This window comes from Nerophis lumbriciformis, linkage group LG12 (assembly GCF_033978685.3).
Source record: "Nerophis lumbriciformis linkage group LG12, RoL_Nlum_v2.1, whole genome shotgun sequence".
Classification (NCBI taxonomy): domain Eukaryota; kingdom Metazoa; phylum Chordata; class Actinopteri; order Syngnathiformes; family Syngnathidae; genus Nerophis; species Nerophis lumbriciformis.
In genome coordinates, this window is record NC_084559.2 from 27,013,262 (window position 1) to 27,038,070 (window position 24,809).

At 39.1% G+C, this 24,809-nt stretch overlaps 1 protein-coding gene across 3 annotated transcripts in view; it reads left to right on the forward strand.

Moving 5' to 3' along the window:
* Positions 1 to 24,809, forward strand: part of LOC133623169 (tetratricopeptide repeat protein 28-like) — a 632,620-nt gene that overhangs the window by 600,383 nt on the left and 7,428 nt on the right. For 2 of the 3 annotated variants that reach the window (XM_061986219.1, XM_061986221.1), the window contains 9 exons: positions 6,797 to 6,937; positions 15,831 to 15,975; positions 16,063 to 16,242; positions 16,320 to 16,864; positions 18,586 to 18,833; positions 18,916 to 19,040; positions 19,117 to 19,348; positions 22,313 to 22,389; positions 22,931 to 22,954. In XM_061986219.1, coding sequence (XP_061842203.1) covers positions 6,797 to 6,937; positions 15,831 to 15,975; positions 16,063 to 16,242; positions 16,320 to 16,864; positions 18,586 to 18,833; positions 18,916 to 19,040; positions 19,117 to 19,348; positions 22,313 to 22,389; positions 22,931 to 22,954 — 1,717 coding nt within the window. The remainder of the gene's footprint in view (positions 1 to 6,796; positions 6,938 to 15,830; positions 15,976 to 16,062; positions 16,243 to 16,319; positions 16,865 to 18,585; positions 18,834 to 18,915; positions 19,041 to 19,116; positions 19,349 to 22,312; positions 22,390 to 22,930; positions 22,955 to 24,809) is intronic. The other variant, XM_061986220.1, reaches the window with a different exon arrangement.

The window sequence follows — 24,809 nt, forward strand, 5'->3', positions numbered from 1 at the left end:
AATGGGACCCATTACCTCCCTGCTTGGCACTCAGCATCAAGGTTTAAATCACCATAAACGATTCCCGGGCGCGGCCACCGCTGCTGCCCACTGCTCCCCTCACCTCCCAGGGGGTGATCAAGGGTGATGGGTCAAATGCAGAGAATAATTTCGCCACACCTAGTGTGTGTGTGACAATCATGGGTACTTTAACTTTACTTTAACTTTATATCGGAATCGGTAATTAAAAGTTGGACAATATCGGAATATCGGATATCGGCAAAAAAGCCATTATCGGACATCTGTAATATATATGTATGTATATATGTATATACATACATATATATATATATATATATATATATATATATATATATATATATATATATATATATATATATATATATATATATATATATATATATATATAAACAATAGTTAGGTTTTTGCCTTTTTAAAGATGGGATTACCATATCTCGAACATATTTAGGTAAATCAAAAAACGTGTCAACAAATTTAATTGGACAATATATGCATTAAAAAAATCATATAACCTGTCATATTTAATTAAATATTAAATGTTTTGTCTTTGACATTCCTAATTTTATTCAAGCTATTTCATTATTGAACTTCACGGCTATATTAATTGTAATTTAACATTTACGGCATCTTTTTTTTCAACACACCTGTATGGTTGTTTCGCTGGACGTGCCCTGTGATTGACTGGTGACCAGTTGAAAATCAGCTGGGATAGGTTCCAGCTTACTGTGACTCTTAACAGAATAAGCAGTAGAAAATGCATGGCTGAATGCATGTCATGCATGCTGAAGTGTTAGAGTTGTACAAAATAAACAGGAGGCCATTACGTTAGCTGAAGTGTGCAAAGTGAGTATTATTCCAGCCCATTGCTCACTGTAATAGCAGGCCTACACTACCTGCCTTTAGTGTGTCACTGTCTTTCCAGTGGTCATAAATAAGATGGAATAATGGCTCTTTAGGGGTCCTCTTTCCTGAACCCACCAAACAAAACAATAAGCCTGAGAATTCTACTTAGTGTTCCCAAAATGGGAGGAAGATGCAGTGGCGAGATCAATAATGCAGTAAGAGCAGACAACAGGGAGTATAAGCAGAAGGACATAAAGGTGATGGTACTTGTAACAAGGTACTGTAAATATATTGTGTAGTTTATCCCGCTGAGATCCATGACTCTGCACAGCTTTTGACACCAGCCATTTTTTCCCAAATCGCTGTTTGAACCTCGCTGACCAGCTGGCCTGCGCCGACACCTGCCTGCCTCCACCGCCTCCTGCTCCATTACCGGCTCATTTATCCCTCCAATTGGAAGCCGCACTCGCGACATTGCGCTTGAATGGGCGCAATATGGCAACACTTACCAGCCCATTCATCCGCCATTGTGGAGAGAGAGCAGAGGAGCGCCCTGATATCAGTGAAACCAGATCGTGAATGGAACGAGAAATAATTGTGGGAAGACTGCTGTGAATGCTGCATGTTGCGGATGATACATTCGTCACCATAATGGAACATTCATAATTACCAAACACATTAGGTACACCTCCATCATTGCACCAGATTCATTAGCTTCATCAAACATTTAGGACTGCAAATGCTCAATTTTGATTTATTAATGTAATCAATACACTTATTTTTGTTGTTATAGTTTGCAGTGGTATACTTCTCCTACTGTTAGATTTGTTTATGTTTATTTTAGCTACACGAGAGAACATCTTTCACAATGATTACTAGAGATGTCCGATAATATCAGACTGACGATATTATCGGCCGATAAATGCTTTAAAATGTAATATCGGAAATTATCGGTATCGGTTTCAAAATTATCGGTATCGGTTTCAAAAAGTCAAATGTATGACTTTGTGTACACGGACGTAGGGAGAATTAAAGAGCGCCAATAACCGGCCCAGTCACATAATATCTACGGCTTTTCTCACACACAAGTGAATGCCACGCATACTTGGTCAACAGCCATACAGGTCACACTGAGGGTGGCCGTATAAACAACTTTAACACTGTTACAAATATGCGCCACACTGTGAACCCACACCAAACAAGAATGACAAACACATTTCGGGAGAACATCCACACCGTAACACAACATAAACACAACAGAACAAATACCCAGAACCCCTTGCAGCACTAACTCTTCCGGGACGCTACAATATACACCCCACGCTACCCCCCTAAACTTTTTTTTCCATGTTAAAATGACCAAACGTCGCTTATTTGTTGTGTTCCCTCCCACAACAACAACAACACACAAGCAAAAATGGAGTCTGACTGTGCCACCATTTATTTATTATTATTTTTTTTTTTTTTTTGTTTTGTTTGTCATAAAAAAATACAATCATGTGTGCTTACGGACTGTATCCCTGTAGACTGTATTGATCTATATTGCTATATAATGTAGGAACCAGAAATATTAATAACAGAAATATGACATTTAACATTTAGGAATTACAGCTACAGCTTATGTAGATAACATACATTATATTTTCAGTGATCGAACCAACATCATTGTAAATTTATTCATCATATTTAATATTCATAATTTCCATGTCAATGGGCTTTATCTACAGCAAATTATTTTATCCAAATGTCAAAACAAAATAGTGATTTTGTATACTAAATATATATATACATATATATATATATATATATATATATATATATATATATATATATATATATATATATATATATATATATATATATTGTGGAGAATGCATATATTTTTAAGAGTACTTTCTTTATTTATAGTCATGTTTAAAGCAGCTAATATTTTCCCATGTGTACTCTTTTTGCTTGTATCTTATGTCCGCAAGTAAACTCTGTGCTTTACCTTGAAGGGTTGGAACGTTGGAGTATAGCATACTCCCTTTTTACCTTATCAGTATTAGAACAAAGAGACTGTATTCCTTTCTGGGCAGGGTGGGAGCTGTTTTCGTATTCAATAAGTTGTCTCTTTCCGTTTGGCTTTCAGACCACTTTTGGATGCTGGTATTAGCGCATTTGTAAGGACAGGTCTCCTAAAGCTTTAGTAAAACTTGATAATAATCCTATTCTGTCTTGATGGTCCTTCTTACTCAACATATATGTCATCTGAAAGAACTTGGGATTGGCCAGTGACTTTAATTCCCTGAGAGGAAGGCTGGTCAGACGCAACAATTTATATATATATATATATATATATATATATATATATATATATATATATATATATATATATATATATATATTAAGGCTGCAGCTAACGATTATTTTTCTATCGATTAATCTATAGATTATTTTTTTCAATTAATCGGTTAATCTATAGATTATTTTTTTCGATTAATCTATAGATTATTTTTCCTTTTACCGATTATTTTTTTTATTTAAAATGAAGATGAAAAAATAAATGTAGGCCAGTTTTTTCAAAAGGCATGGCTTTTATTTACAAAAAAAAAAAGTATGGCCACTCAGTCAACATTGACAACAACATGACAAAATATTCTGTAACAATGTAAACATTTAACAAAATTAAAAGTAGCTTATTTGCTTTTAATGTGCAAATATAAAAGTAAACATCCAGTGCAAATCTTAATATTCTGCAATAGTATAAGCATTTCAAAAGTAAAAGTATTGCTTATTTTGCTTTAAAATGTGCAAAAATAAAGATAAACATCCAATTCAAAAAAGTGCAAAACGGAAATATTCTGTAACAACAGTGTAAACATTTCAACAAAAGTAAAAGTATTGCTTATTTGCTAAAATGTGCAAAAATAAAGATAAACATCCAATACAAAAAAGTGCAAAACGAAATATTCTGTAACAACAGTGTAAACATTTCAACAAAAGTAAAACTTTTGCTTATTTTGCTTAATAACACAACAATGATAGTATGATTAAAGTGAAAGTTAATTGTTCGTTTGTACATAGTATACGTAATTGTTAATGTTGTAAAAGGTATTTGCACAACTAATTAACGTTAGCGTTAAAGAGGAGCGCGTCTTTGTAAACACTGAACAGGCACGCCAAACGCTCCTCTCAGAGCGAAACGGTGCTTTAGTTTATGAATTTACAACGCAGATACAAATGACACATACATGTTTTTGTGTACGGTAATGATGACAACGTATACTCACGCGGACGATTGACTAGTTGATGGTGATGGCAAGAACGCTGCCGTTGTGCTGCTATGATAGGCCATTTCCGCTCGACACAGTGTGCATACAACAACATTATTAGCAGAGGTGGGTAGAGTAGCCAGAAATTGTACTCAAGTAAGAGTACTGTTACTTTAGAGATTTATTACTCAAGTAAAAGTAAGGAGTAGTCACCCAAATATTTACTTGAGTAAAAGTAAAAAGTATGTTGTGAAAAAACTACTCAAGTACTGAGTAACATACACACACATATCATATATATATATATATATATATATATATATATACACACACACACACACACACACACACACACACACACACACACATATATATATATATATATATATATATATATATATATATATATACATACATTGATATATACAGTATATCATTTATATTTATTTATTTTGCCGTTTTTGTTTACATGTTAAAGGTGTTTTAATAATTATACATGCATGTTTAACATATAGATTCCTTTCTTTCATGAAGACAAGAATATAAGTTGGTGTATTACCTGATTCTGATGACTTGCATTGATTGTAATCAGGAAGTAGTGCTGGTAACCTCCACGTTTTCAAATGGAGGAGAAAAAAAGTTCCTCCTGTCTGTCTAATACCACATGAAAGTGGTTGTTATTTGGCATCTTATTTGTCCACCTTCCATATTCGTTTTTATACCTTTTACAAGAAATACATTGGCGGCAAACTCCGTAGCTTGCTAGCTTGTTTGCGCTGGCTTTCGGAGACTCTTATTTTGAAAGCGCAGGCGCGATGGAGCGGGACTTTTATTGTGAAGACAGGAACTGTGCAGTCAGTCTTTACGGTTGAAATAAAAAAGGGTCTTTTTTCCTTCACACTTTTGATTGATTGATTGGAACTTTTATTAGTAGGTTGCACAGTACAGTGCATATTCCGTACAATTGACCACTAAATGGTAACACCCGAAGTTAGCTCGGAGCCAGTCAGGTCATGTGACCCCTGGCTCTGTTTGATTGGTCCAACGTCACCAGTGACTGCATCTGATTGGTGGAACGAAGTGAAACGTCACCAGTAAGGCAGGCACTTTGAAGGTCTGTCTGACAGACCAAAACAAACAAAGCGTGCATTAACAGATCGATAAAAATTAGTAGCGAGTAGCGAGCTGAATGTAGATAAAAGTAGCGGAGTAAAAGTAGCGTTTCTTCTTAGGCCGTTTATTGAAATACTCCCACACTTTTGACGACTTTTGGCGTGCTTTTTTCCCCTCGCTCGCACCGCTCGCATCGTCTGCTTTGCGCTCCGCCATGACGGTAGTGTGACGTGAATATGCGACGCGTCGACGAACAAAAACGTCCTCGACGTATTTACGTAACCGATGACTTCGACTACGTCGACGCGTCGTTTCAGCCCTAATATATATATATATATATATATATATATATATATATATATATATATATATATACTGCATTTAATATAATGTCAATAAAGCTTTGTTATCTAATCTAATCCTTGATTGTGGCAGACTATATGTAATATGGAAAATTGTAAATTGTTCTTTGAGTGCCACAAGAAAAAGGTACCAAATTATTGGTATCGGGACAACCCTACATTATATATATATATATACTTGCAGTGTGTATATAAACCATTGATGGAAGGTTTTGAAGTTGTTTTAGAGGGCTTTCATTTGAATGCGAAAAAAGACAAGGTGTGTTCTTGTCTCTCATAATGATCGTGAGCAATCACAATTCCAAAAAAAGTGCAGTTCCCCTTTTAAAACAATAGAGGGCTGTCATAGAGATGAACTTTGATTAGCATTTTTGCAGAAGGTCCTTAAAAATAGCAACTCTGACACAATAAATAAACCAATATCAAATGTTTACTGTGGAGAACGCTGGTTCTCCGGAATATACAAAATAAGACTAACAGTGAAGGTAGAAGTGGGATCCCCAGGTCTTTAGCTTTCTGGAAATGTGTCCCCCCAAAAATGTTGTTGAATATCCCTGATCTAGTCTATTCCAAAGTGTTCTGTTGCCTTCTGAGTTCCTGCTCGACCTGGTACCTAATAAAGGGTGCTCCAGCTTGCACTTTGCCTATTCTTCTCTGCATCCTGGGATCACACCATCAGCCGACATGCGGCATTGTCAACAAAAGGATGTTTAGTAGTAAAAATAAGGTTCAATCTGAAGTATCAGTGAAATTAAAGATGTACTTACATATTGCTATTAATGAGGTGGTGCACATGGTTTTGGTGCAGGCTAATACCTAAATTACATGTGCATTATTCCAGTAGCGTTTTGGTGTAGCAGGAGCAGGGTGATATTGCAGAGTTACATTATAGGGATTTATCAGTAATAAATAGAAAGATAGCAGCAGAGTGGGGGCGGTTGACTCCTCAATGGCTGGATCAGCATCATCAGCATTGTAATGAAAGGATTAAGCTCTGCTGGGGTTTTTGGACCAAGACTGTGAAATTAGGCCATCTATGTGTGGGTTGAACTATGTGCATTTTGGGCATGCAGGAATGGTTTTAGTTGCTTTATCCCCTAGCGGGTGACAATGTACGTCTTTGTACTGTACTTTGCTGAAGTGCAGTTCTTGTGCCAGCACCACTGCTTTCTCATATGTCTGCCTCTTTTTGGCTTTTTTCAGAGGGTGTTCAAGCAGCGAGACGGAGAGCGAGGCGGGAGATTTGTTGGACCAACAATTTGAGGAGATAAACAACAAGCTTAACTCCGTCACTGATCCCACGGGCTTCTTGCGCATGGTGTCCAGAAACAACCTTTTCAACAGGTAGTTTGCACCTGGACATTTGTGCGCACCTAGGGGGTCTGTAAAGAAACGGGCTAATCAGCTTGGTAAGGGGGATTCACTGATTCATCTGTGAAAGGAGTCATTTTCCTTTGTTCAACCCGTGCAGAGGCAGTATGTGCGGAATCCCCTTATTAGATAGACTGAGTCGAGCCAAGCCTCTAAAGCCCTTATCATCTGTCTGTTCTGATGAGGCGGGTCCATGTGTGCATATACAGTACATGCCAGACACTGACACCAGTGTGTGGAGGTATTTGTCTGTCCCGTCTGTTTGCTGGGGGTAGACATTTCGGTCAGGCTATAGCTCGTTCATTTACCAATCATCCAATAATTTATCATATAACGAAGCAAAGCGCTCGTTTACACTGGTGCTGGTTGGTAATGTACACCCGTAGATTACGGCCATGTGTGACTGTGTCATATTTCCCTGTCCTCGTCCTCTATTGAGCTTCTCTTTGATGAGAGGGTAATTCCGTCTTTAATTGAGTCTTGGTGCTCATTAAGCTGCTTTAATGGGCTCCCGGTAATAATCCACTCATTCTTTTTTTTGCCTCAAAAAAAAAAAAAAAAAAAGCCAGGAAATAGATAGCTCCTTGTACTGTGGAGCCGACCATCGATCTCATTGTTAAAGCAAGAGAGGACAGAGGCAAAGCTCATTGTCAGTTCAAAGCATACATCGCTGGGTTATGATGATAAACTGCGTGTGAATTGCATTCTGTACCGCCTTACTGCTCAAGGATCTAACGGCTGTATTATAAGGACAATAGCCTATAATTAAAACACAAGTAAAAAACACAAAATATTCTAACATTCTCTAAGAGGTATTACAAAGGCATCTGATGCAATTTTATTGGAATACTTTCAAATTGTGACGATTGATCGGCCACCGATTTCCGTGGAAAAAGTACCTAATATAGGCTGACTACCGGTATATTGTGAAATCCCAAAAAGAGGACACATATGCGTGCCAAGGCGGGCAGCACGCCAAGGCCGGGACTAGGTGAAAATTTGCCAATGATACTCAAACTTGCTTTATAAATAATATATTTATTTAAATAAAGCATTTTTTCTCCTCTGTTGACAGCAGTGTTGGCGCTAGGAATTTTCAAAATGGGGTCCCACAGTAAAATTTTTGGGGTCCCACTTTTTTGTAAGTATTTTGAAAAAAAATTATAAACGTATGCATTATCCTGTTATATCTCACATTCTGATATTGTGTTTTGGAAAAAGGTTGTCATAAACTTAATTAATACTTAATTCATTAAAAATAATAATAAAAAAAGAAAACAAATTTGTATACATATGTAAATGTATTCAGTTATAAACATTCATTCACTTTCTTCTTTCCTTCATGGATCTAAACTTTACTGCTGCTGGTAGTTTTTTCTATGTTTTTATTTAAAAAGTTGTAGGTGTATTTATTTCAGTATAAAAGTTTAAAAAGTGTTTTGCTTCGGTCATGAAATGATGATAATGGTGTGCCAGGGCATACATAATTTTTATATTTAACGCTTAAATCTCTGGAGTCTACATCAACTTCAGATCTATCCCTCATTTCAAAATGTTTTAGGTTTTTTTTATGTTGTTTTTTTGTTTGTTTGTTTTCCGCCCTCAAACAAAACTATGTTTTTAATGGCAAACACACAAAACATGCAAAATCTTCCACCAAAAATATTTTTCAAAGTGGAATATTTGATAGGTCAATAATTCATAATAACATTGATTTTGATTCAATGTTTTGTTTTGTTTTGTTTCAATTGTTTTGAGCAAAGAAAAAAACAGCTTTGTTTTATTAGTCAACATTGCAACTTTTTCTAAATTACATTTCACCTTTAAGCTTTTTTATTTCACTTTTGTTATGTTTTTGTTTATTTTAATAGTATTTTTAGAATGTGCCGTGGGCCTTTAAAACATTAGCTGTGGGCCGCAAATGGCCTCCGAGGCACATTTTTGACACCCCTGCTATAGATAATAAAAAATTAAATCTGATAAATGAATGGATAAAAAGCAGAGCCTGGCGACGCATGTGCGTTTATCACAACTCTCTCGCTCTCTCTGTCTCTGCCCCTCCCTCACGAATGCTGCTGCGTGCGTACACCTTCACAATTTGTTTTGTTTTTAACCCCTTCTTAACCCTGAACGTACATTAAAATACACGCAACCCTAACTCAAAATGCCGGACATTTGAGGCATTTAAGAAACTCCGCCCGGACAGCCCCGCAAAAGAGGACATGTCCAGGGAAAAGAGGACATATGGTCAGTCTATCTAATAGCCATTGCTGATTAATGCCTTTTAAAGCCGATCAGAAACTCCGATGCTCTTTGACAAGCAGCTAGCAGGGACCATATTTTCCGTACTATAGAACGCACCACCCACCAAATTTTAGAAAAAATATATATAATTACATATATTAGCCGCACCGGACCATAGGCCGCAGATATATACCGGTACGAATGATTCTGTAAATGTTTATTTACATACCCTAATTGTTTCCAAACAATGCCTGTCACACAGCAGTAAAACGACTGATCAAATAAAACAGAAGTCATCGTCATGGACCCACTAGCTGCAGGAGCCAGCTCTCCAATTCGCTAAACAGACGTTGCTTGGACTGTTGAATGAAGAATCTTTTCTAGCAGAAATGCTATGGACGGTCGTACTTCCGGTTAAAAGGACGAAACAGGAAATACATTTTAAACCAGCAGCACCTGCAGTGAGCAAACGTGTCCCAAAAGATGGCACCATAGCACAAACAATAACACACCTTTTCAGTGTCTGTCGGTGTTTCAATGAAAATTTGTTGAATACAAAACTTTACGGCCATTAGCGAAATCCATAAATTAGGCGCATCGTTTTATAAGCCTTAGTGTAACGGTACAGCGGAGAAGGAAACGGCACTGAGGCAGAGACGTCGTTTAGCTTGCAGCGTTTTATTAAGCACAAGTAGGTGACGTGTGTAATTAACCAAAATACGTGGTGAGTGTTTTCGGTGGGTGTTGAAGGTGCATGTTGTGAAAGATGCGGAAGTCCAGAGAGGGCAAGGCAGGCTCGGAGGTCCGCAGGCAAGAGGTCAAGGGCTGGAGCGAGGCGACGTAGTCCGGGGGCATTCGAAAGGTCGAGATCCAGGGAGGCGGCAAGAAGTCCAGAGGGAATCTGGGGAGACGAGACACACATCTCGAAACCAGGAAACGAAGAGGAGCTGCGGGATGACGACACAGGACAAGACACAATGAGCACAGAGGAGGGGAAACACGGAGAGCGGGGAAGCACGTAGGCAAAAAGCTAGAGACGTAGGGCTTACTGTACAGGTACAAGTAGCTACGTTCTGGCAGTGGAACACTGGACACGCTGGCTTAAGAATGACGTGGAGCTCTCATCAGCGTCAGGTGTGTAGATTGCAGAGTGAGCGAGGGCGCGGCCGCGGCAGGAGATGAAGGCCTGTGGGCGTGTCCAGAAGTGCGGTCAGAGGAGTGCACAGAAGAATGTGTGGCAGCAGGTGCTTGAGCCGTAACACACAGGGTTCAAAGCTTGGAAGAAAAATAGCTGTTTATGGTCCGGAAATTATGCTAATCATGTATCTTCAGACACAGTGTGGAGCTGTTCTTCTAAACTGATAATAATCACTTTCAGAACGGCAAATAAACTGCATTTATTAGTATCTTAAGCATCCTTATGAAATATTATTTTCACTGAAAGATGAGGCTAAACATGTTACACACACTTAGAGAAAGCCAGGATCAGGCATAATAATAGCAAAGCCAACCGCTAAGCTGGCTTGAAACACCTTGGGAAAGTGTAAGAAGTGTAGATGGAATTGCGATACATCAGAACATAAGCAGATATTAACAGGAAATTAACAAGTAGATTAATAACAGTTTGAGAGAGGATAATATAACAACAACTGTTGGTGGGTCTGCATTCTCACAGTCAGTACACAGTCAGTAAGACGGCGGATCGATCCATAGATTGGTGGTGTCGATACCGAGGGTAGTATCAGTATATGATTGATACTAGAGTGATTCGGTCGATATTTTTATTTTCTGAAAATATTTTTTTAGTTTACAAACTCAGGGAATAATTCCCTGGACAGAGGATGACTTTGTTTGCAAAAAAACAACTGCTTTAGATCAATAGTATATCATCGTTTTTGCGTTTTTTAAATTATTGTGCAGTTTTGACTTTGTTTTTAACAAACAGTTGCATCAAACTAGTCAACCTCAACAGCACTCACCATACATCAATGAAAAATGTACCGTTTATACATGTGTTCGGGATCGGTGTTGGTTTCGACTGATCTTATTCATGGATGATCGGTATTGGGATCGGCAGCATAAAACCCTGATCAGAACCTCCCTAATTCAAATCCGACAATTAACATTCCTTCACATTGGAAGGTATGGTTTCACTAAAGACATATTGTGTAAGATAATTATTTGTTTTGTCCTTTTTTTGTATCAGCAGTTTTACGTGTCGTTGACCCCCAAAGTAGGCACCCACACTAGCAAAGAACCATCCTCCGCCTGTTCACCAGCTACACTTGACACTCACATTGTCTTGGATTATCCCTTTACTCTGCTCTCATTCTTCCATCCTGTCAGGCTAACAAACGATTGTTTGCTTTCCATCCAGGCTCATGCCAAAGGCTGAGAGAGAGAGGGCCAGTGTTGAGAGGCATTAGAGAGAAGCTCGTGGCCTCGGGCTCCCATAAGAGCCAGCTAGATGCCTTTTGGCTGGGGCTGGGAAGGAAATAGCAGATGGAGGCTTGTGACAAGTATGGCAATAAAACCTGGCCCTGTGCTCCTACTGCACCAAAGGTTTTCTACCCTATGGCCATCATTAGCAAGTTCTCAGTATGTTGTGTCTTCTTACTCAAACACACGGGCACATTGGGAGTCAACACATTCCAATTTGTGGCAGAACTCATTCATAATGCATATCTGACATACCTATTATATTAGGGTTTTTTGGTTGTATTTTTTTACCAACCATCTCTTTAAGTGGTGCCTTGAAATGATTTTAGGTCCCAAGGCAACTGCACATGCTGTAATTGCACAATACTACAGTCCAACACTGCCACCTAGTGGAGTCTTGAACACTTCTTCTACTTCAGACACTGTGCCTTGTCAGATTCTCTCAACATCCATGTATTTTCCAACAAGTGAGCTGGAGCCTATTCCAGCCGACTATGGGCAAGACTCACATCCACACTAATCATGCACATACATAATATTGCCAAAAGTATTTGGCCACCTGCCTTGACTCGCATATGAACTTGAAGCGGCATCCCATTCCTAACCCACAGGGTTCAATATGGTCGGTCCACCTTTTGCAGCTATTACAACTTCAACTCTTCTAAGGTTGCGGAGTGTGTTTTTAGGAATTTTCGACCATTCTTCCAAAAGCGCATTGGTGAGGTCACACACTGACGTTGGTCGAGAAGGCCTGGCTCTCAGTCTCAGTTATAATTCATCCCAAAGGTGTTCTATCAGGTTCAGGTCAGGACTCTGTGCAGGCCAGTCAAGTTCATCCACACCAGACTCTGTCATCCTTGTCTTTATGGACCTTGCTTTGTGCACTGATGCACAGTCATGTTGGAAGAGGAATCCTGTTGTTATTAATTGTACACGTAATCCAAACAGTGCCTGTATGTAGGTATATATATATATATATATATATATATATATATATATATATATATATATATATATATATATATATATATATATATATATATATATATGTATGTATATATATATATATATATATATATGTATATATATGTATATATATATATTAGGGCTACGAATCTTTGGGTGTCCCACGATTCGATTCAATATTGATTCTTGGGGTCACGATTCGATTCAAAATCTATTTTTTTTCGATTCAACACGATTCTCAATTCAAAAACTATATTTTCCCGATTCAAAACGATTCTCTATTCATTCAATACATAGGATTTCAGCAGGATCTACCCCAGTCTGCTGACATGCAAGCAGAGTAGTAGATTTTTGTAAAAAGCTTTTATAATTGTAAAGGACAATGTTTTATCAACTGCAATATATATATATATATATATATATATATATATATATATATATATATATATATATAGAGCCATTTTTATGCTTTAAAATTATTAAATAAAACCTTTTTTTTTTTAAATGCTTTAATCAATCAATCAGTTCCTTTATTGTCATTGTCATAATAACACAAGTCAGACATGTCAACGAGATTTTGTTGGAGCTTAGTCTAGCGGCATAGACACTGCATTGATGTGCAGGTTGACAGTAGTTTTCATTAGCACTGTAAAGAAGGTAGAGATAAGGGGGGTGCGGGGTGGGCAAACAGTCAGACGTCTGAAGAGTGTTATGTCGGTGTTGCAGCAATGCAATGTCCAGGGCACAATTATTGAGGTGGTGAAGAGTGAGGTATTAAGATGGACGGGGGCAGTTAAGGGGCAGGCTGTTCATTTAGCAGCCTGACAGCCTGGGGATACAGACTGTGAGACATTCTGGTGGTCCTGGCGCAAATAGACCTATACCTTCTTCCAGAGGCTAGCAGGTTGAAGAGGCCATGTGCTGGGTGGTGCCTGTCCTTCAGGATGTTGCGTACTCGCTTAAGACAGCGAGCGGTGTACATGGCACTCATCTCTGGGGAATATTGTCCCTGTCATTTTCCCCGCCGTTTTGGAGGGCCTGTTAGTGCAGTTAGCAAACCACACTAAAAAACCCGTATGTTAGGACAGTGTTTTTCAACCTTTTTTGAGCCAAGGCACAATTTTTTTATTGAAAAAATCCGGAGGCACACCACCAGCAGAAAACATTCAAAATGAAACTCAGCAGTCGATATTGACAATAAAAAGTCGTTCTCGCAATTGTTGGATATGACTTCAAACCATAACCAACCATGCATCACTATAACTCTTGTCTCAAAGTAGGTGTACTGTCACAACCATGACTTATTTTGAGTTTTTTGCTGTTTTCCTGTGTGTAGTGTTTTAGATCTTGTCTTGCGCTCCCATTTTAAAGTATTTTTCCTGTTTTGTTGGTATTTTCCTGTAGCAGTTTCATGTCTTCCTTTGTGCGCTATTTCCCGCACCTGCTTTGTTTTAGCAATCAAGAATATTTAAGTTGTGCGGACGTTATCCTTGGACGTTGTTGATAGTCATGTCATGTGAGGATGTACTTTGTGGACGCCGTCTCTGCTCCACACGCTGCAAGTCTTTGCTGTCATCCAGCATTCTGTTTTTGTTTACTTTGTAGCCAGTTCAGTTTTTAGTTTCGTTCTGCATAATAGCCTTCCCTAAGATTCAATGCCTTTTCTTAGCGGCAATCGCCTTTTGTTTATTTTTGCTTTACCTGCACGCTACTTTCCGCTGTCGTCTGCATATTGGAATCATGACAAACCATCGTCGTCGTTCCCGACATCTACAAAGCAATTAGCTACCCGCTGCCACCTACTGAGTATTACACGGTTACTCTGCCGAGCTCTAGACAGCACAGACACTCAACAACGGCACATTATTTTCAGATTATAACTACTGGTTTGCAAAAAATACTTTTAACCCAGCTAGGTGAAATTACATAACCTCCCACGGCACACCGGACTGTTGAACAACACTGTGTTAGGACACTACTGATGGCACAGTTGTAAAAGTTGACCATTAATTTTTGCTGAATGTTTGCACATTTTAGATTCCTTAGAAAGAAAATACGTTGTTGGGCCTTTCCAACTGTAGAAGCAGTATTAATGTCCCAGCATAGATCTTCTGTCATAGTCACCCCTAAAAATTGTAATCATTTTCTAAGACCTTGTTATTAATTAAGAGTGGAGGGAGTTTTTTGAAGAAAATACTGTATCCCAAACAAATCAGTGATGTAATTAGGCCGCACACTGCAAAAACTGAAATCTAAGTAAGATTAAATATCTCAAATAAGGGTTATATTTTCTTATTTTCTGTCTGATAAGATAATTCTTCTCACTAAGCAGATTTTATGTTAGAGTGTTTTACTTGTTTTAGGGTTTTGGTCCTAAATTATCTCAGTAAGATATTACAGCTTGTAGCTGAGATTGTATGACCTATATTGAGTAAAACATGCTTGAAACTAGAATATCAACTGTTGCAAAGCTGTGTCATTAACACTCACAAGTATAAAACTACTTTTTTAAAGTAATACTTTCTTACTTCAAGCATGAAAAAAAAAATCATGATGCCGAGCGCATATCATTATGTCAAGATAATGGCACTAGAATTTACTTAATTTAAGAATATTTTCCAACATATTGAGCAAAAAGGTCTCTTTTTTTTTCTACCAAGAAAAGTGCACTTGTTATTAGTGAGAATATACTTATTTTAAGGTATTTTTGGGTTCATTGAGGTTAGCTAATTTTACTTGTTTTGGAAAGTCTTGACCAGCCAAATTTTCTTGTTCTATTGGCAGATAATTTTGCCTAGTTCAAATAAAATACCCCTATTTTTTTATTTATTTTTTTATTGTTTTTGAACACTGACTTTTAAAGCGCTGTGGCGAGGGACAACTGTATGCAATAATATACTGTATTTTGACTCTTTTCACCCAAGTGTTAAAACACAAATAGACAGAAAACTGCAGTGACTGGACTATACTTCTTCTACACAGCAAATGGACATTGACACATGGACTGAATAAGCAAGAACATTTTTTCATAATGTTTTCGCTCAGGATGCAATATCATGCCGTGTCAAATATGATATCATCTGTACTAAGATGGATGGGTTCTTAATTCAAATGTACTGTTATCTTATCATCTTTAGTGAAGAACTTTATAAAGGCAAGTTAAGTTAATTAAAGTGCCTTAACGTAATTGGTAACAATGTTGGTTTTTTTCTTGCAGGAGCTGCCAGAGCATGACCAGCCTGTTCAGTAACACCGTGTCTCCTGCAAAAGACGGTTGTTCCTCCCTGTCTCGTCGCTCCAGCAACCTCGGAAAGCCTCCGCTCCGAGCACTTTACGATTTGCTCATTGCACCTATGGAGGGGGTGAGCATTACCTCTCTACGGGAGAGATGAGGCCAGCACACTGCACGCTTTATTTTCTTACTGCATCATCGCGCTTTTCCTTTTCAGGGTTTGATGCACTCCAGTGGGCCTGTGGGCAGACACAGACAACTTGTCATGGTGCTGGAGGGAGAACTTTACCTGATCCCCTTCGCTCTGCTTAAAGGAAGCTCATCGAATGAGTACTTATATGAGCGTTTTAGCCTCATTGCTGTGCCCTCAATCCAGGGCCTTGGGTCCTGTGCAAAGGTTCATCTTATTATAAAAGTTGATGAAAATCTAAACTGCAACACTCGTTCTGAATCTAACTATTGTTGTGGATTTAGGTTCACTCCCGGCGTCCTGGTCCAGCGCCTTGCGGTGGTGTGTCAATGGCAGCAGTGGTGGGGAACCCGAGGCTGCCCTCACCTGTGATGGACCGCTGGCTGTGGGGGCCCATGCCCTCCGCAGAAGAGGAGGCTCTCATGGTAGCCGAGCTACTGGGATGCCAACCTCTTGCTGGCCCTGCGGCCACCAAAGAAAGGGTCATGAGTGCCCTCACACAAGCGGAGTGTGCCCACTTTGCTACTCACATTTCCTGGAAACTCGCAGCTCTGGTGCTAACCCCGAACCCCGAGAGCGTGCCTAGTGCAGCGAGTGCAAATGTGGGAGGGGGCACCATCGGCAGAGGTGCCAGGGGAAGGAGAGGAAGTAGCGGACGTGGCAGGAAAGGATCTATCGGGAGCAGCTACACCAATCCGGAGTCTCTCCACATGCAGGAGGACAGCAGCGATGTGGAGAGTATCTGTGATAGTCCACCTTTACAGGAGTTTCTGCTGACAGCTGCAGATATATTGGACCTGAGGTTACCTGTCAAGCTGGTTGTGCTTGGGTAGGTGGGCTACATAGGGCAGCACTTAAGTCATACTTGCCAACCCTCCAGATTTTTCCGGGAGACTCCCGAATTTCAGTGCCCCTCCCGAAAATCTTCCGGGGCAGCCATTCTCCCGATTTCCACCCGGACAACAATATTGGGGGCGTGCCTTAAAGGCACTGCCTTTAGTCGTCAAGTCCGCTTTTCCTCCATACAAACAGCGTGCCGGCCCAATCACATAATATTTGCGGCCTTTACACACACACAAGTGAATGCAAAGCATACTTGATCAACAGGTCACACTGAGGGTGGCAGTATAAACAACTTTAACACTGTTACAAATATGCGCCACACTGTAAACCCACGCCAAACAAGAATGACAAACACATTTCGGGAGAACATCCGCACCGTAACACAACATAAACACAACAGAACAAATACCCAGAACCCCTTGCAGCACTAACTCTTCCGGGACGCTACAATATACACCCCCGCTACCTCCAAACCCCCTCCCATCTCCTGAATTCTGAGGTCTCAAGGTTGGCAAATATGGCTTAAGTTGCTGTAGAAAAACATTTAAAGGGGACCTATGATGAATTTTGTCTTTTCTGACATGTTTTTTTATTTTATTTAGCCTTTATTTATTTAAAGAGGTAAAATCCCATTGAGATCAAAGATCTCTTTTCCAAGGGAGACCTGGCCAAGACGGCAGCAGCAAGGTTACATTAAAAACAGTAAACAACACATAAAACATCAAATTTACAACATTAAAGCTTGCTCACATGACACATGTGCATACAGACAAGGTAGACTGCAATCATTTCACAGAAGCTTTAAACTATTTTAATGTAACAAGGGTTTGAAGTTGAAGATCCGATTGCAGGTTATTCCAAGCATTAGTTGCTGAAAACATAAATGCTTTCTTGTCCAGTTCAGTTCTTACTTTGGGGAAGACAAATTGCAGAACATTCATTGAACGAAGATTGTGACTTCCTTGTTTCTTTGTTAAAAGACAAGACAGATAATTAATGTTGTTACAGTGTTGGATACTCGTGTTAAACAATGTCAAATCATAAGGTTCATGCATTTTGGCATTAGTTTGCACGTAGTTTTGGATGTCTCTGTTTGCAGAGTTTTGCAGACTGGCTACGTTACATAGCAAGGTGGACATGTTTATATAGACATTAAGTAAAGAAAACAATCTAGTATACCATATTATTTTTATATAATTTTGGCATCTGCATGATAACATATTGCTGCTAAAAGCAGTTTTTTTCATGCACAGTCTGAATCGAGTGTGGTGGTGTACCTAATGATGTGACCGGGTGAATCTATGTAAAATGGGAAAAAAAATTGTGGTCAACATATATATATATATATATATTTTTCCAGTGCACAAAATGAACCATGCATGAGCATCACCTTGTTCAAAGAACAAAACCAACACAGTGCATAAACTCACAACAAATCAGTGTGACTTCTGCTGTTGTCGTATCCATAATAGGCCGATAGGGAGAAGTTTTTATTTAGACGATGAGTCGGATTAGTCTCGACCTCCGCGGCGGAGGGTCCGCCGAACCCCTAGGGTTTGATCGAACCCAGGTTAAGAACCACTGATCTAGACTGTGTTTTGAATGTAGATTGAGATCATCCTAGGTCCCCTTTAAAGGAAACATTTGGTAAAATGAACAAATCAAAGTCATCGACTTCTTTCAAATTTGTTCATTGTTGTGTCCTAGTTCCTACCTGGAGTCCAGCAGCAAGGTGACAGCAGACGGTGTTGTGGGCTTGACCCGCTCCTTCCTGGCTGCGGGAGCTCAGTGTGTTCTTGTGTCCTTGTGGCCCGTCCCTGTGGCAGCTTCCAAGGTTTTTGTCCATGCCTTCTACACTGCCCTTCTGAATGGGACCAAGGCTAGTGCCGCGCTGGCCGATGCCATGAAAACTGTACAGAGCAGCAAGCAGTACTCGCACCCCTCCAACTGGGCAGGTTAGTGACTAATCGCAAATTCATTTATTAGTATGTTAAATATACTGAATATGTGCTAATTATGGTTATATTTTCATCCAAGGTTACATGCTGATTGGCAGTGATGTGAAACTGAACAGCCCCTCCTCTTTGATCGGGCAAGCTTTAGCGGAGATCCTGCAGTATCCTGAACGTGCACGGGATGCCCTGCGAGTTTTACTCCACCTGGTTAGACACGGACACACAATATGTGTATAACAGCACAAGTATGTGCAACACTGAAACTAATATTGCACTGTTACAGGTGGAGAAGTCTCTTCAGAGGATCCAGAATGGTCAGCGTAATTCCATGTACACGTCGCAGCAAAGTGTGGAAAATAAAGTGGGCGGAGTCCCTGGGTGGCAGGCCCTGTTGACGGCCGTGGGCTTCCGCCTCGACTCTGCAGGCACCGGAATCCCTGCTGCAGTTTTCTTTCCCACTGCCGACCCAGGAGACAGGCTCCAACAGTGCAGTACCACTTTACAATCACTTCTGGGTATGTGACAAACATACATGGGCACGATACCACGCTTAAGGCCTAATCTACTAAAATCCGAAGAACACGTGCTAAACAGCGTGGCGCAAACTACAAACATTTTGTGTACTATCAATGGGCGTGTTGCGGCTGATCTACTAAGATTACGTGTACAATTAATAACCAGTGCAAAAGTGGTGCAGACCACCCTGTTTAAATTACAATTTTGCATGTATACTAGCTGTCACCATGGAGACACTCATTTCCCGCCACATTTATGGCATCATATGGACCAACCTGTGGTCCTGTGTTCTGTGTTCTTGTTGACACGCAGAACACAGATGTGATATCAACCATATTTTCTAGGCGATATTGAAGCGTGGTCTAGACCAGTGATTTTCAACCTTTTTTGAGCCGCGGCACACTTTTTACATTTACAAAATCCTGCGGCACACCACCAACCAAAATGACACAAAATGACACTCTAACACAGTATATATTACATATAGTTAATAATAGGGATGTCCGATAATGGCTTTTTGCCGATATCCGATATTCCGATATTGACCAAACCCTTAATTACCGATACCGATATCAACCGATACTGATATATACAGTCGTGGAATTAACACATTATTATGCCTAATTTGGACAACCGAGTATGGTGAAGATAAGGTCCTTTTTAAAAAAAATAAATAAATAAAATAAGATAAATAAATTAAAAACATTTTCTTGAATAAAAAAGAAAGTAAAACAATATAAAAACAGTTACATAGAAACTAGTAATTAATGAAAATGAGTAAAATTAACCGTTAAATGTTAGTACTATTAGTGGACCAGCAGCACGCACAATCATGTGTGCTTACGGACTGTATCCCTTGCAGACTGTATTGATATATATTGATGTATAATGTAGGAACCAGAATATTAATAACAGAAAGAAACAACCCTTTTGTGTGAATGAGTGTAAATGGGGGAGGGAGGTTTTTTGGGTTGGTGTACTAATTGTAAGTGTATCTTGTGTTTTGTATGTTGATTTAATAAAAATTTAAAAAAAACGATACCGATAATTTAAAAAACGATACCGATAATTTCCGATATTACATTTTAAATCATTTATCGGCCGATATTATCGGACATCCCTAGTTAATAATATAGTTTCTAAATGTATTTATACTCGCCTAGTGTGAAACTTGGGCCTGAGCATCTAATTTACAATGGCTTTACAAGCTCGCAGTATTAATGTTCCTGCCACAGTGTGGGACTTTTTTGATTTAGCTACAAGTTCAGCAACAAGGTAGCTAGCTTTGAGGGCTCTCTCGTTTACCTTTGAGGTTTTTCTCAGAAAAGTTGCCTGTTTCTCATTGTTTGTACGTAAGCGTACAAAATAGTCCATCGGCTTGTTTTGAACGGAAGGGTGTTTCATTTAGAGGTGGCGTTTAAGCTTGCTTGGCACCATGGCGCTATTAGATAGCTTCTCACCACACACCAAGCACTGCGGAGTCGGTGCTGTCGCATCCCCGGTGAAAGTAAATCCAAATGAAAGATAGCTTTCGCTGTATTGCCTCGAGGTCACCGTCTTGTCTTTTTTATTTTGTCGACCACTCATACTAGAGCCTTCATCTGGGTCAGAATTTTGTCCAGGACCCTGTTCGGCATTTGCATTTTCCTTTCTCAAAAACTTCTCGATCACTGTCACTTGCTCGCCTCGTTTTGCTGCTATCCCAAACTGTCACTGTCACGTGTCGCGCAGCGCTACCTCGATTGTCTTTACAGGTATTTATCGCCTTCTGCTGCCACCTACCGAAATAGAAGAGTATTACATTATCTGCCGTACTTTATTATAGCACAGACAGACACCCAACAATGGTTACAAGGAGATATTAAATAATTTCCCACGGCACACCTGACGATCTCTCACGGCACACTAGTGTGCCGCGGCACACTGGTTGAAAATCACTGATCTAGACATCAGAACTTTTATCACGCAGAAGGTGTGTTCTGGAAGGCGCTGTGGTGTTGTGATGGTGCATCATGAACAACCCAATAGCAAGAAAATGTATATTGCAAAAAAAAATTTCATGTAGGAGATATATTTCCAATTGGAAAAAACAAACACAATTAAACAAAAACGCCAGCAGACACCAAAACAACTAAATTGAATTTGTTTTAATCAACTGCTTCAGTCGTCAAGCAGCTATAAAATTATAAAATGTCCTTGCTGAAAAGACATTTGTGTAATATTTCAATTTTTTAAAATCGTCTCCATCCACTGTCATTGCAACACGGTCGCCTGTTTTCACACAGCCATTTGTGCATAACTGTGCCGGTTTGCACAAACTTTGCAGACGTGCAAAAAATAAATGCACAATTTCGACCCTTCACAATAAAATCCGCGTGTGTTACATCTGACATTTTACGTTTGACCGCGCTAACAAAAAAAACTTCCATATTTACTGTTATTATCATTTTTCACTTGAAGAAACAATACCTTGATTGAATTTGTTGTGATATAATTTGCAATACAAGTACAATTTTACTTGCAATTCCTTTCCTATTTCAAAATTGCACTCATGAGACTTGAGGCACTCTTGTTTACAGTTCACGCTTAAACTGCCCAAAGTTGTGTATGGTGAAGAGAAAAAATGTAATCCGTATTTTGTAACCTAGTTGAGACATTTTTTTATTATTTCAGTGTAGATCCAATTGAATTGTGATTAAGCCATTTAAATCCTCGAAATGGAAATCGAAATGGAATCGATTTCGGTACTTGTCCGTGATACCCATATTGGAATATTAGAAATTAATGGACCACAATGGAAACAATCCTTTTGGCTTTTTGTGCCATCCATTTGCCTTTTTAAAGCATTACATGGATTCAATTCTTTAAGATGTCAATAAACTTCTCAATCAATCAATCAAAGAAATGTGCTCGGTTGACAAATAATATCACTGATCTCTTTTATCTTTAATCTTGCCCTTCAGGTCTGCCACCACAAGCCCTCCAGGCTTTGTGTAAACTCATCACAGCTTCGGAGGCAGGGGAGCAGCTCATCAATCGGGTATGAACGCATCGATTGCACAGGATACACAACATCGTTTTCGCAACTTTACTGTAGGAATGTCTGATTAGTTAATAGCGCACATATTTGTCATTGCATAATCGTATTACGTCAGGTCTGGATACACACTAATGCTCTGGCACCTTTAGGCTTCAATTTAATCTGTATGAAATGCGGCAGTGAAGCCTAACTAGCTTTGCGTCAAGTACTGGGTTTTATCTAAAGTCTTGTTCTCTTACACTCAAGCATGTGACGCCAGAGAATAATCTTTATCCGCATTTCTGCGTCACGTGAGGCTAACACGTGTTTTAAGTGAATGGCTACCTATTTGTGGCAATAAGCAGTTTTTGTTACCTTCATTTTCAAGTAATGTTCCAAATAAACCATTACAACTTATTTTGCCCCAGGGTATGATATTACACGATACTGCTCCTGTTATCCTTTTCATTGACTTGAACCCCTGTGAGCTTTGTGAATGGTGTGTGTGCATGCAATTAAAAACCTATTCTCTCTTCCCTTTCCCCTACTGTGCAATCTGAAGGCTGTTAAAAATATGGTGGCAATGGTAAGTGGGCCTTCACCTACCTGCACTCCATCCCACACTAGCCTCTTCCTGCCTCACCTTCTGTAACACCACTGTCTTGTAGTTATAGCTGCCATGTCATCACCATCTGCATGCATAGACTGTAGCGTAGCAAATATGTGCTGTATTCCATTGCATACATGTTCATATTTATGTTATATCCCAAAGATAAAGGGCCTGTTTTACTAAGATCAAAATACCTCGCGCTAAACAGCATGTGCAATCTATAAACCAGCGTGTACTATTAGTGGGCGTGTTGCATTAAAGTTAAACTTAAAGTTAAAGTACCAATGATTGTCACACACACACTAGGTGTGGCGAGATTATTCTCTGCATTTGACCCATCACCCTTGATCACCCCCTGGGAGGTGAGGGGAGCAGTGGGCAGCAGCGGTGGCCGCGCCAGGGAATCATTTTTGGTGATTTAACCCCCAATTCCAACCCTTGATGCTGAGTGCCAAGCAGGGAGGTAATGGGTCCCATTTTTATAGTCTTTGGTATGACTCGGCCGGGATTTGAACTCACAACCTACCGATCTCAGGGCGGACACTCTAACCACTAGGCCACTGATTAGATCTACGCTGCAAAAACTGAAATCTAAGTAAGATTAAAGATCTCAAATAATGGTGATATTTGCTTATTTTGTGTCTGATAAGATAATTCTTCTCACTAAGCAGATTTTATGTTAGAGAGTTTTACTTGTTATAAGGGTTTTGGTCCTAAATGATCTCAGTAAGATATTACAGCTTGTTGCTGAGATTTGATGACCTGTATTGAGTAAAACATGCTTGAAACTAGAATATCAAGTGTTGCAAAGCTGTGTCATCAACACTCACAAGTATAAAACTATTTTTTTAGAGTAATACTTTCTTATTTCAAGCATGAACAAAAAAATCATGACTTTGACACAAGTGTGTCTTATAATTAAACAGATGACAGCTAAATAGACTTTGCGGTTTTATTTTCAATGAAACAATAGAAAATACGTACTCATATAGTAGTGCAGTTGGCACAGTACAGCAAACTGACAGTTAATATTTAAACATTTAACATGTGACATTTCTAACACTTTTGAACAGAAATAGTTCATGCACATTCAGATAAATTCTTCAAAATTACAATTAAAAACATTTTGGCCTGGGTGTATATATGCGCACTAATTGACTGGAAGAGCGCGCACTTGGCGCGATGATGTCATGTTGTCGATGGAAAAATGCATTTTTAGACCATATGATTTGCCTGAGCGGCTAGGAGACCCCGAGAGTAACAAGCGGTTGCCTCATGCCTATCCATTAAGAACAATAAATTAGTTTTTAGTATAAATTTTCTGGTTTCAAGAAATGTAATGACGAGCGCATATAATTATGTCAAGAAAATGGCACTAGCATTTACTTAATTTAAGAATATTTTTCAACATATTGAGCAAAAAGGTCTTATATATTTTTTTTCTACCAATAAAAGTGCACTTGTTATAAGTGAAAATATACTTATTTTAAGGTATTTCTGGGTTCATTGAAGTTAGCTAATTTGACTTGTTTTGGAAAGTCTTGACAAGCCACATTTTTTTTGTTCTATTGGCAGATAATTTTGCTTAGTTCAAGTAAAATACCCCTAAGTTATGTAATTTTCTTTATTGTTGTTGTCGATGGAAAAATGCATTTTTAGACCATATGATTTGCCTGAGCGGCTAGGAGACCCCGAGAGTAACAAGCGGTTGCCTCGTTGCCTTTCCATTAAGAACAATAACTTAGTTTTTAGTATAAGTTTGCTGGTTTCAAGAAATGTAATGTCGAGCGCATATCATTATGTCAAGATAATGGCACTAGCATTTACTTAA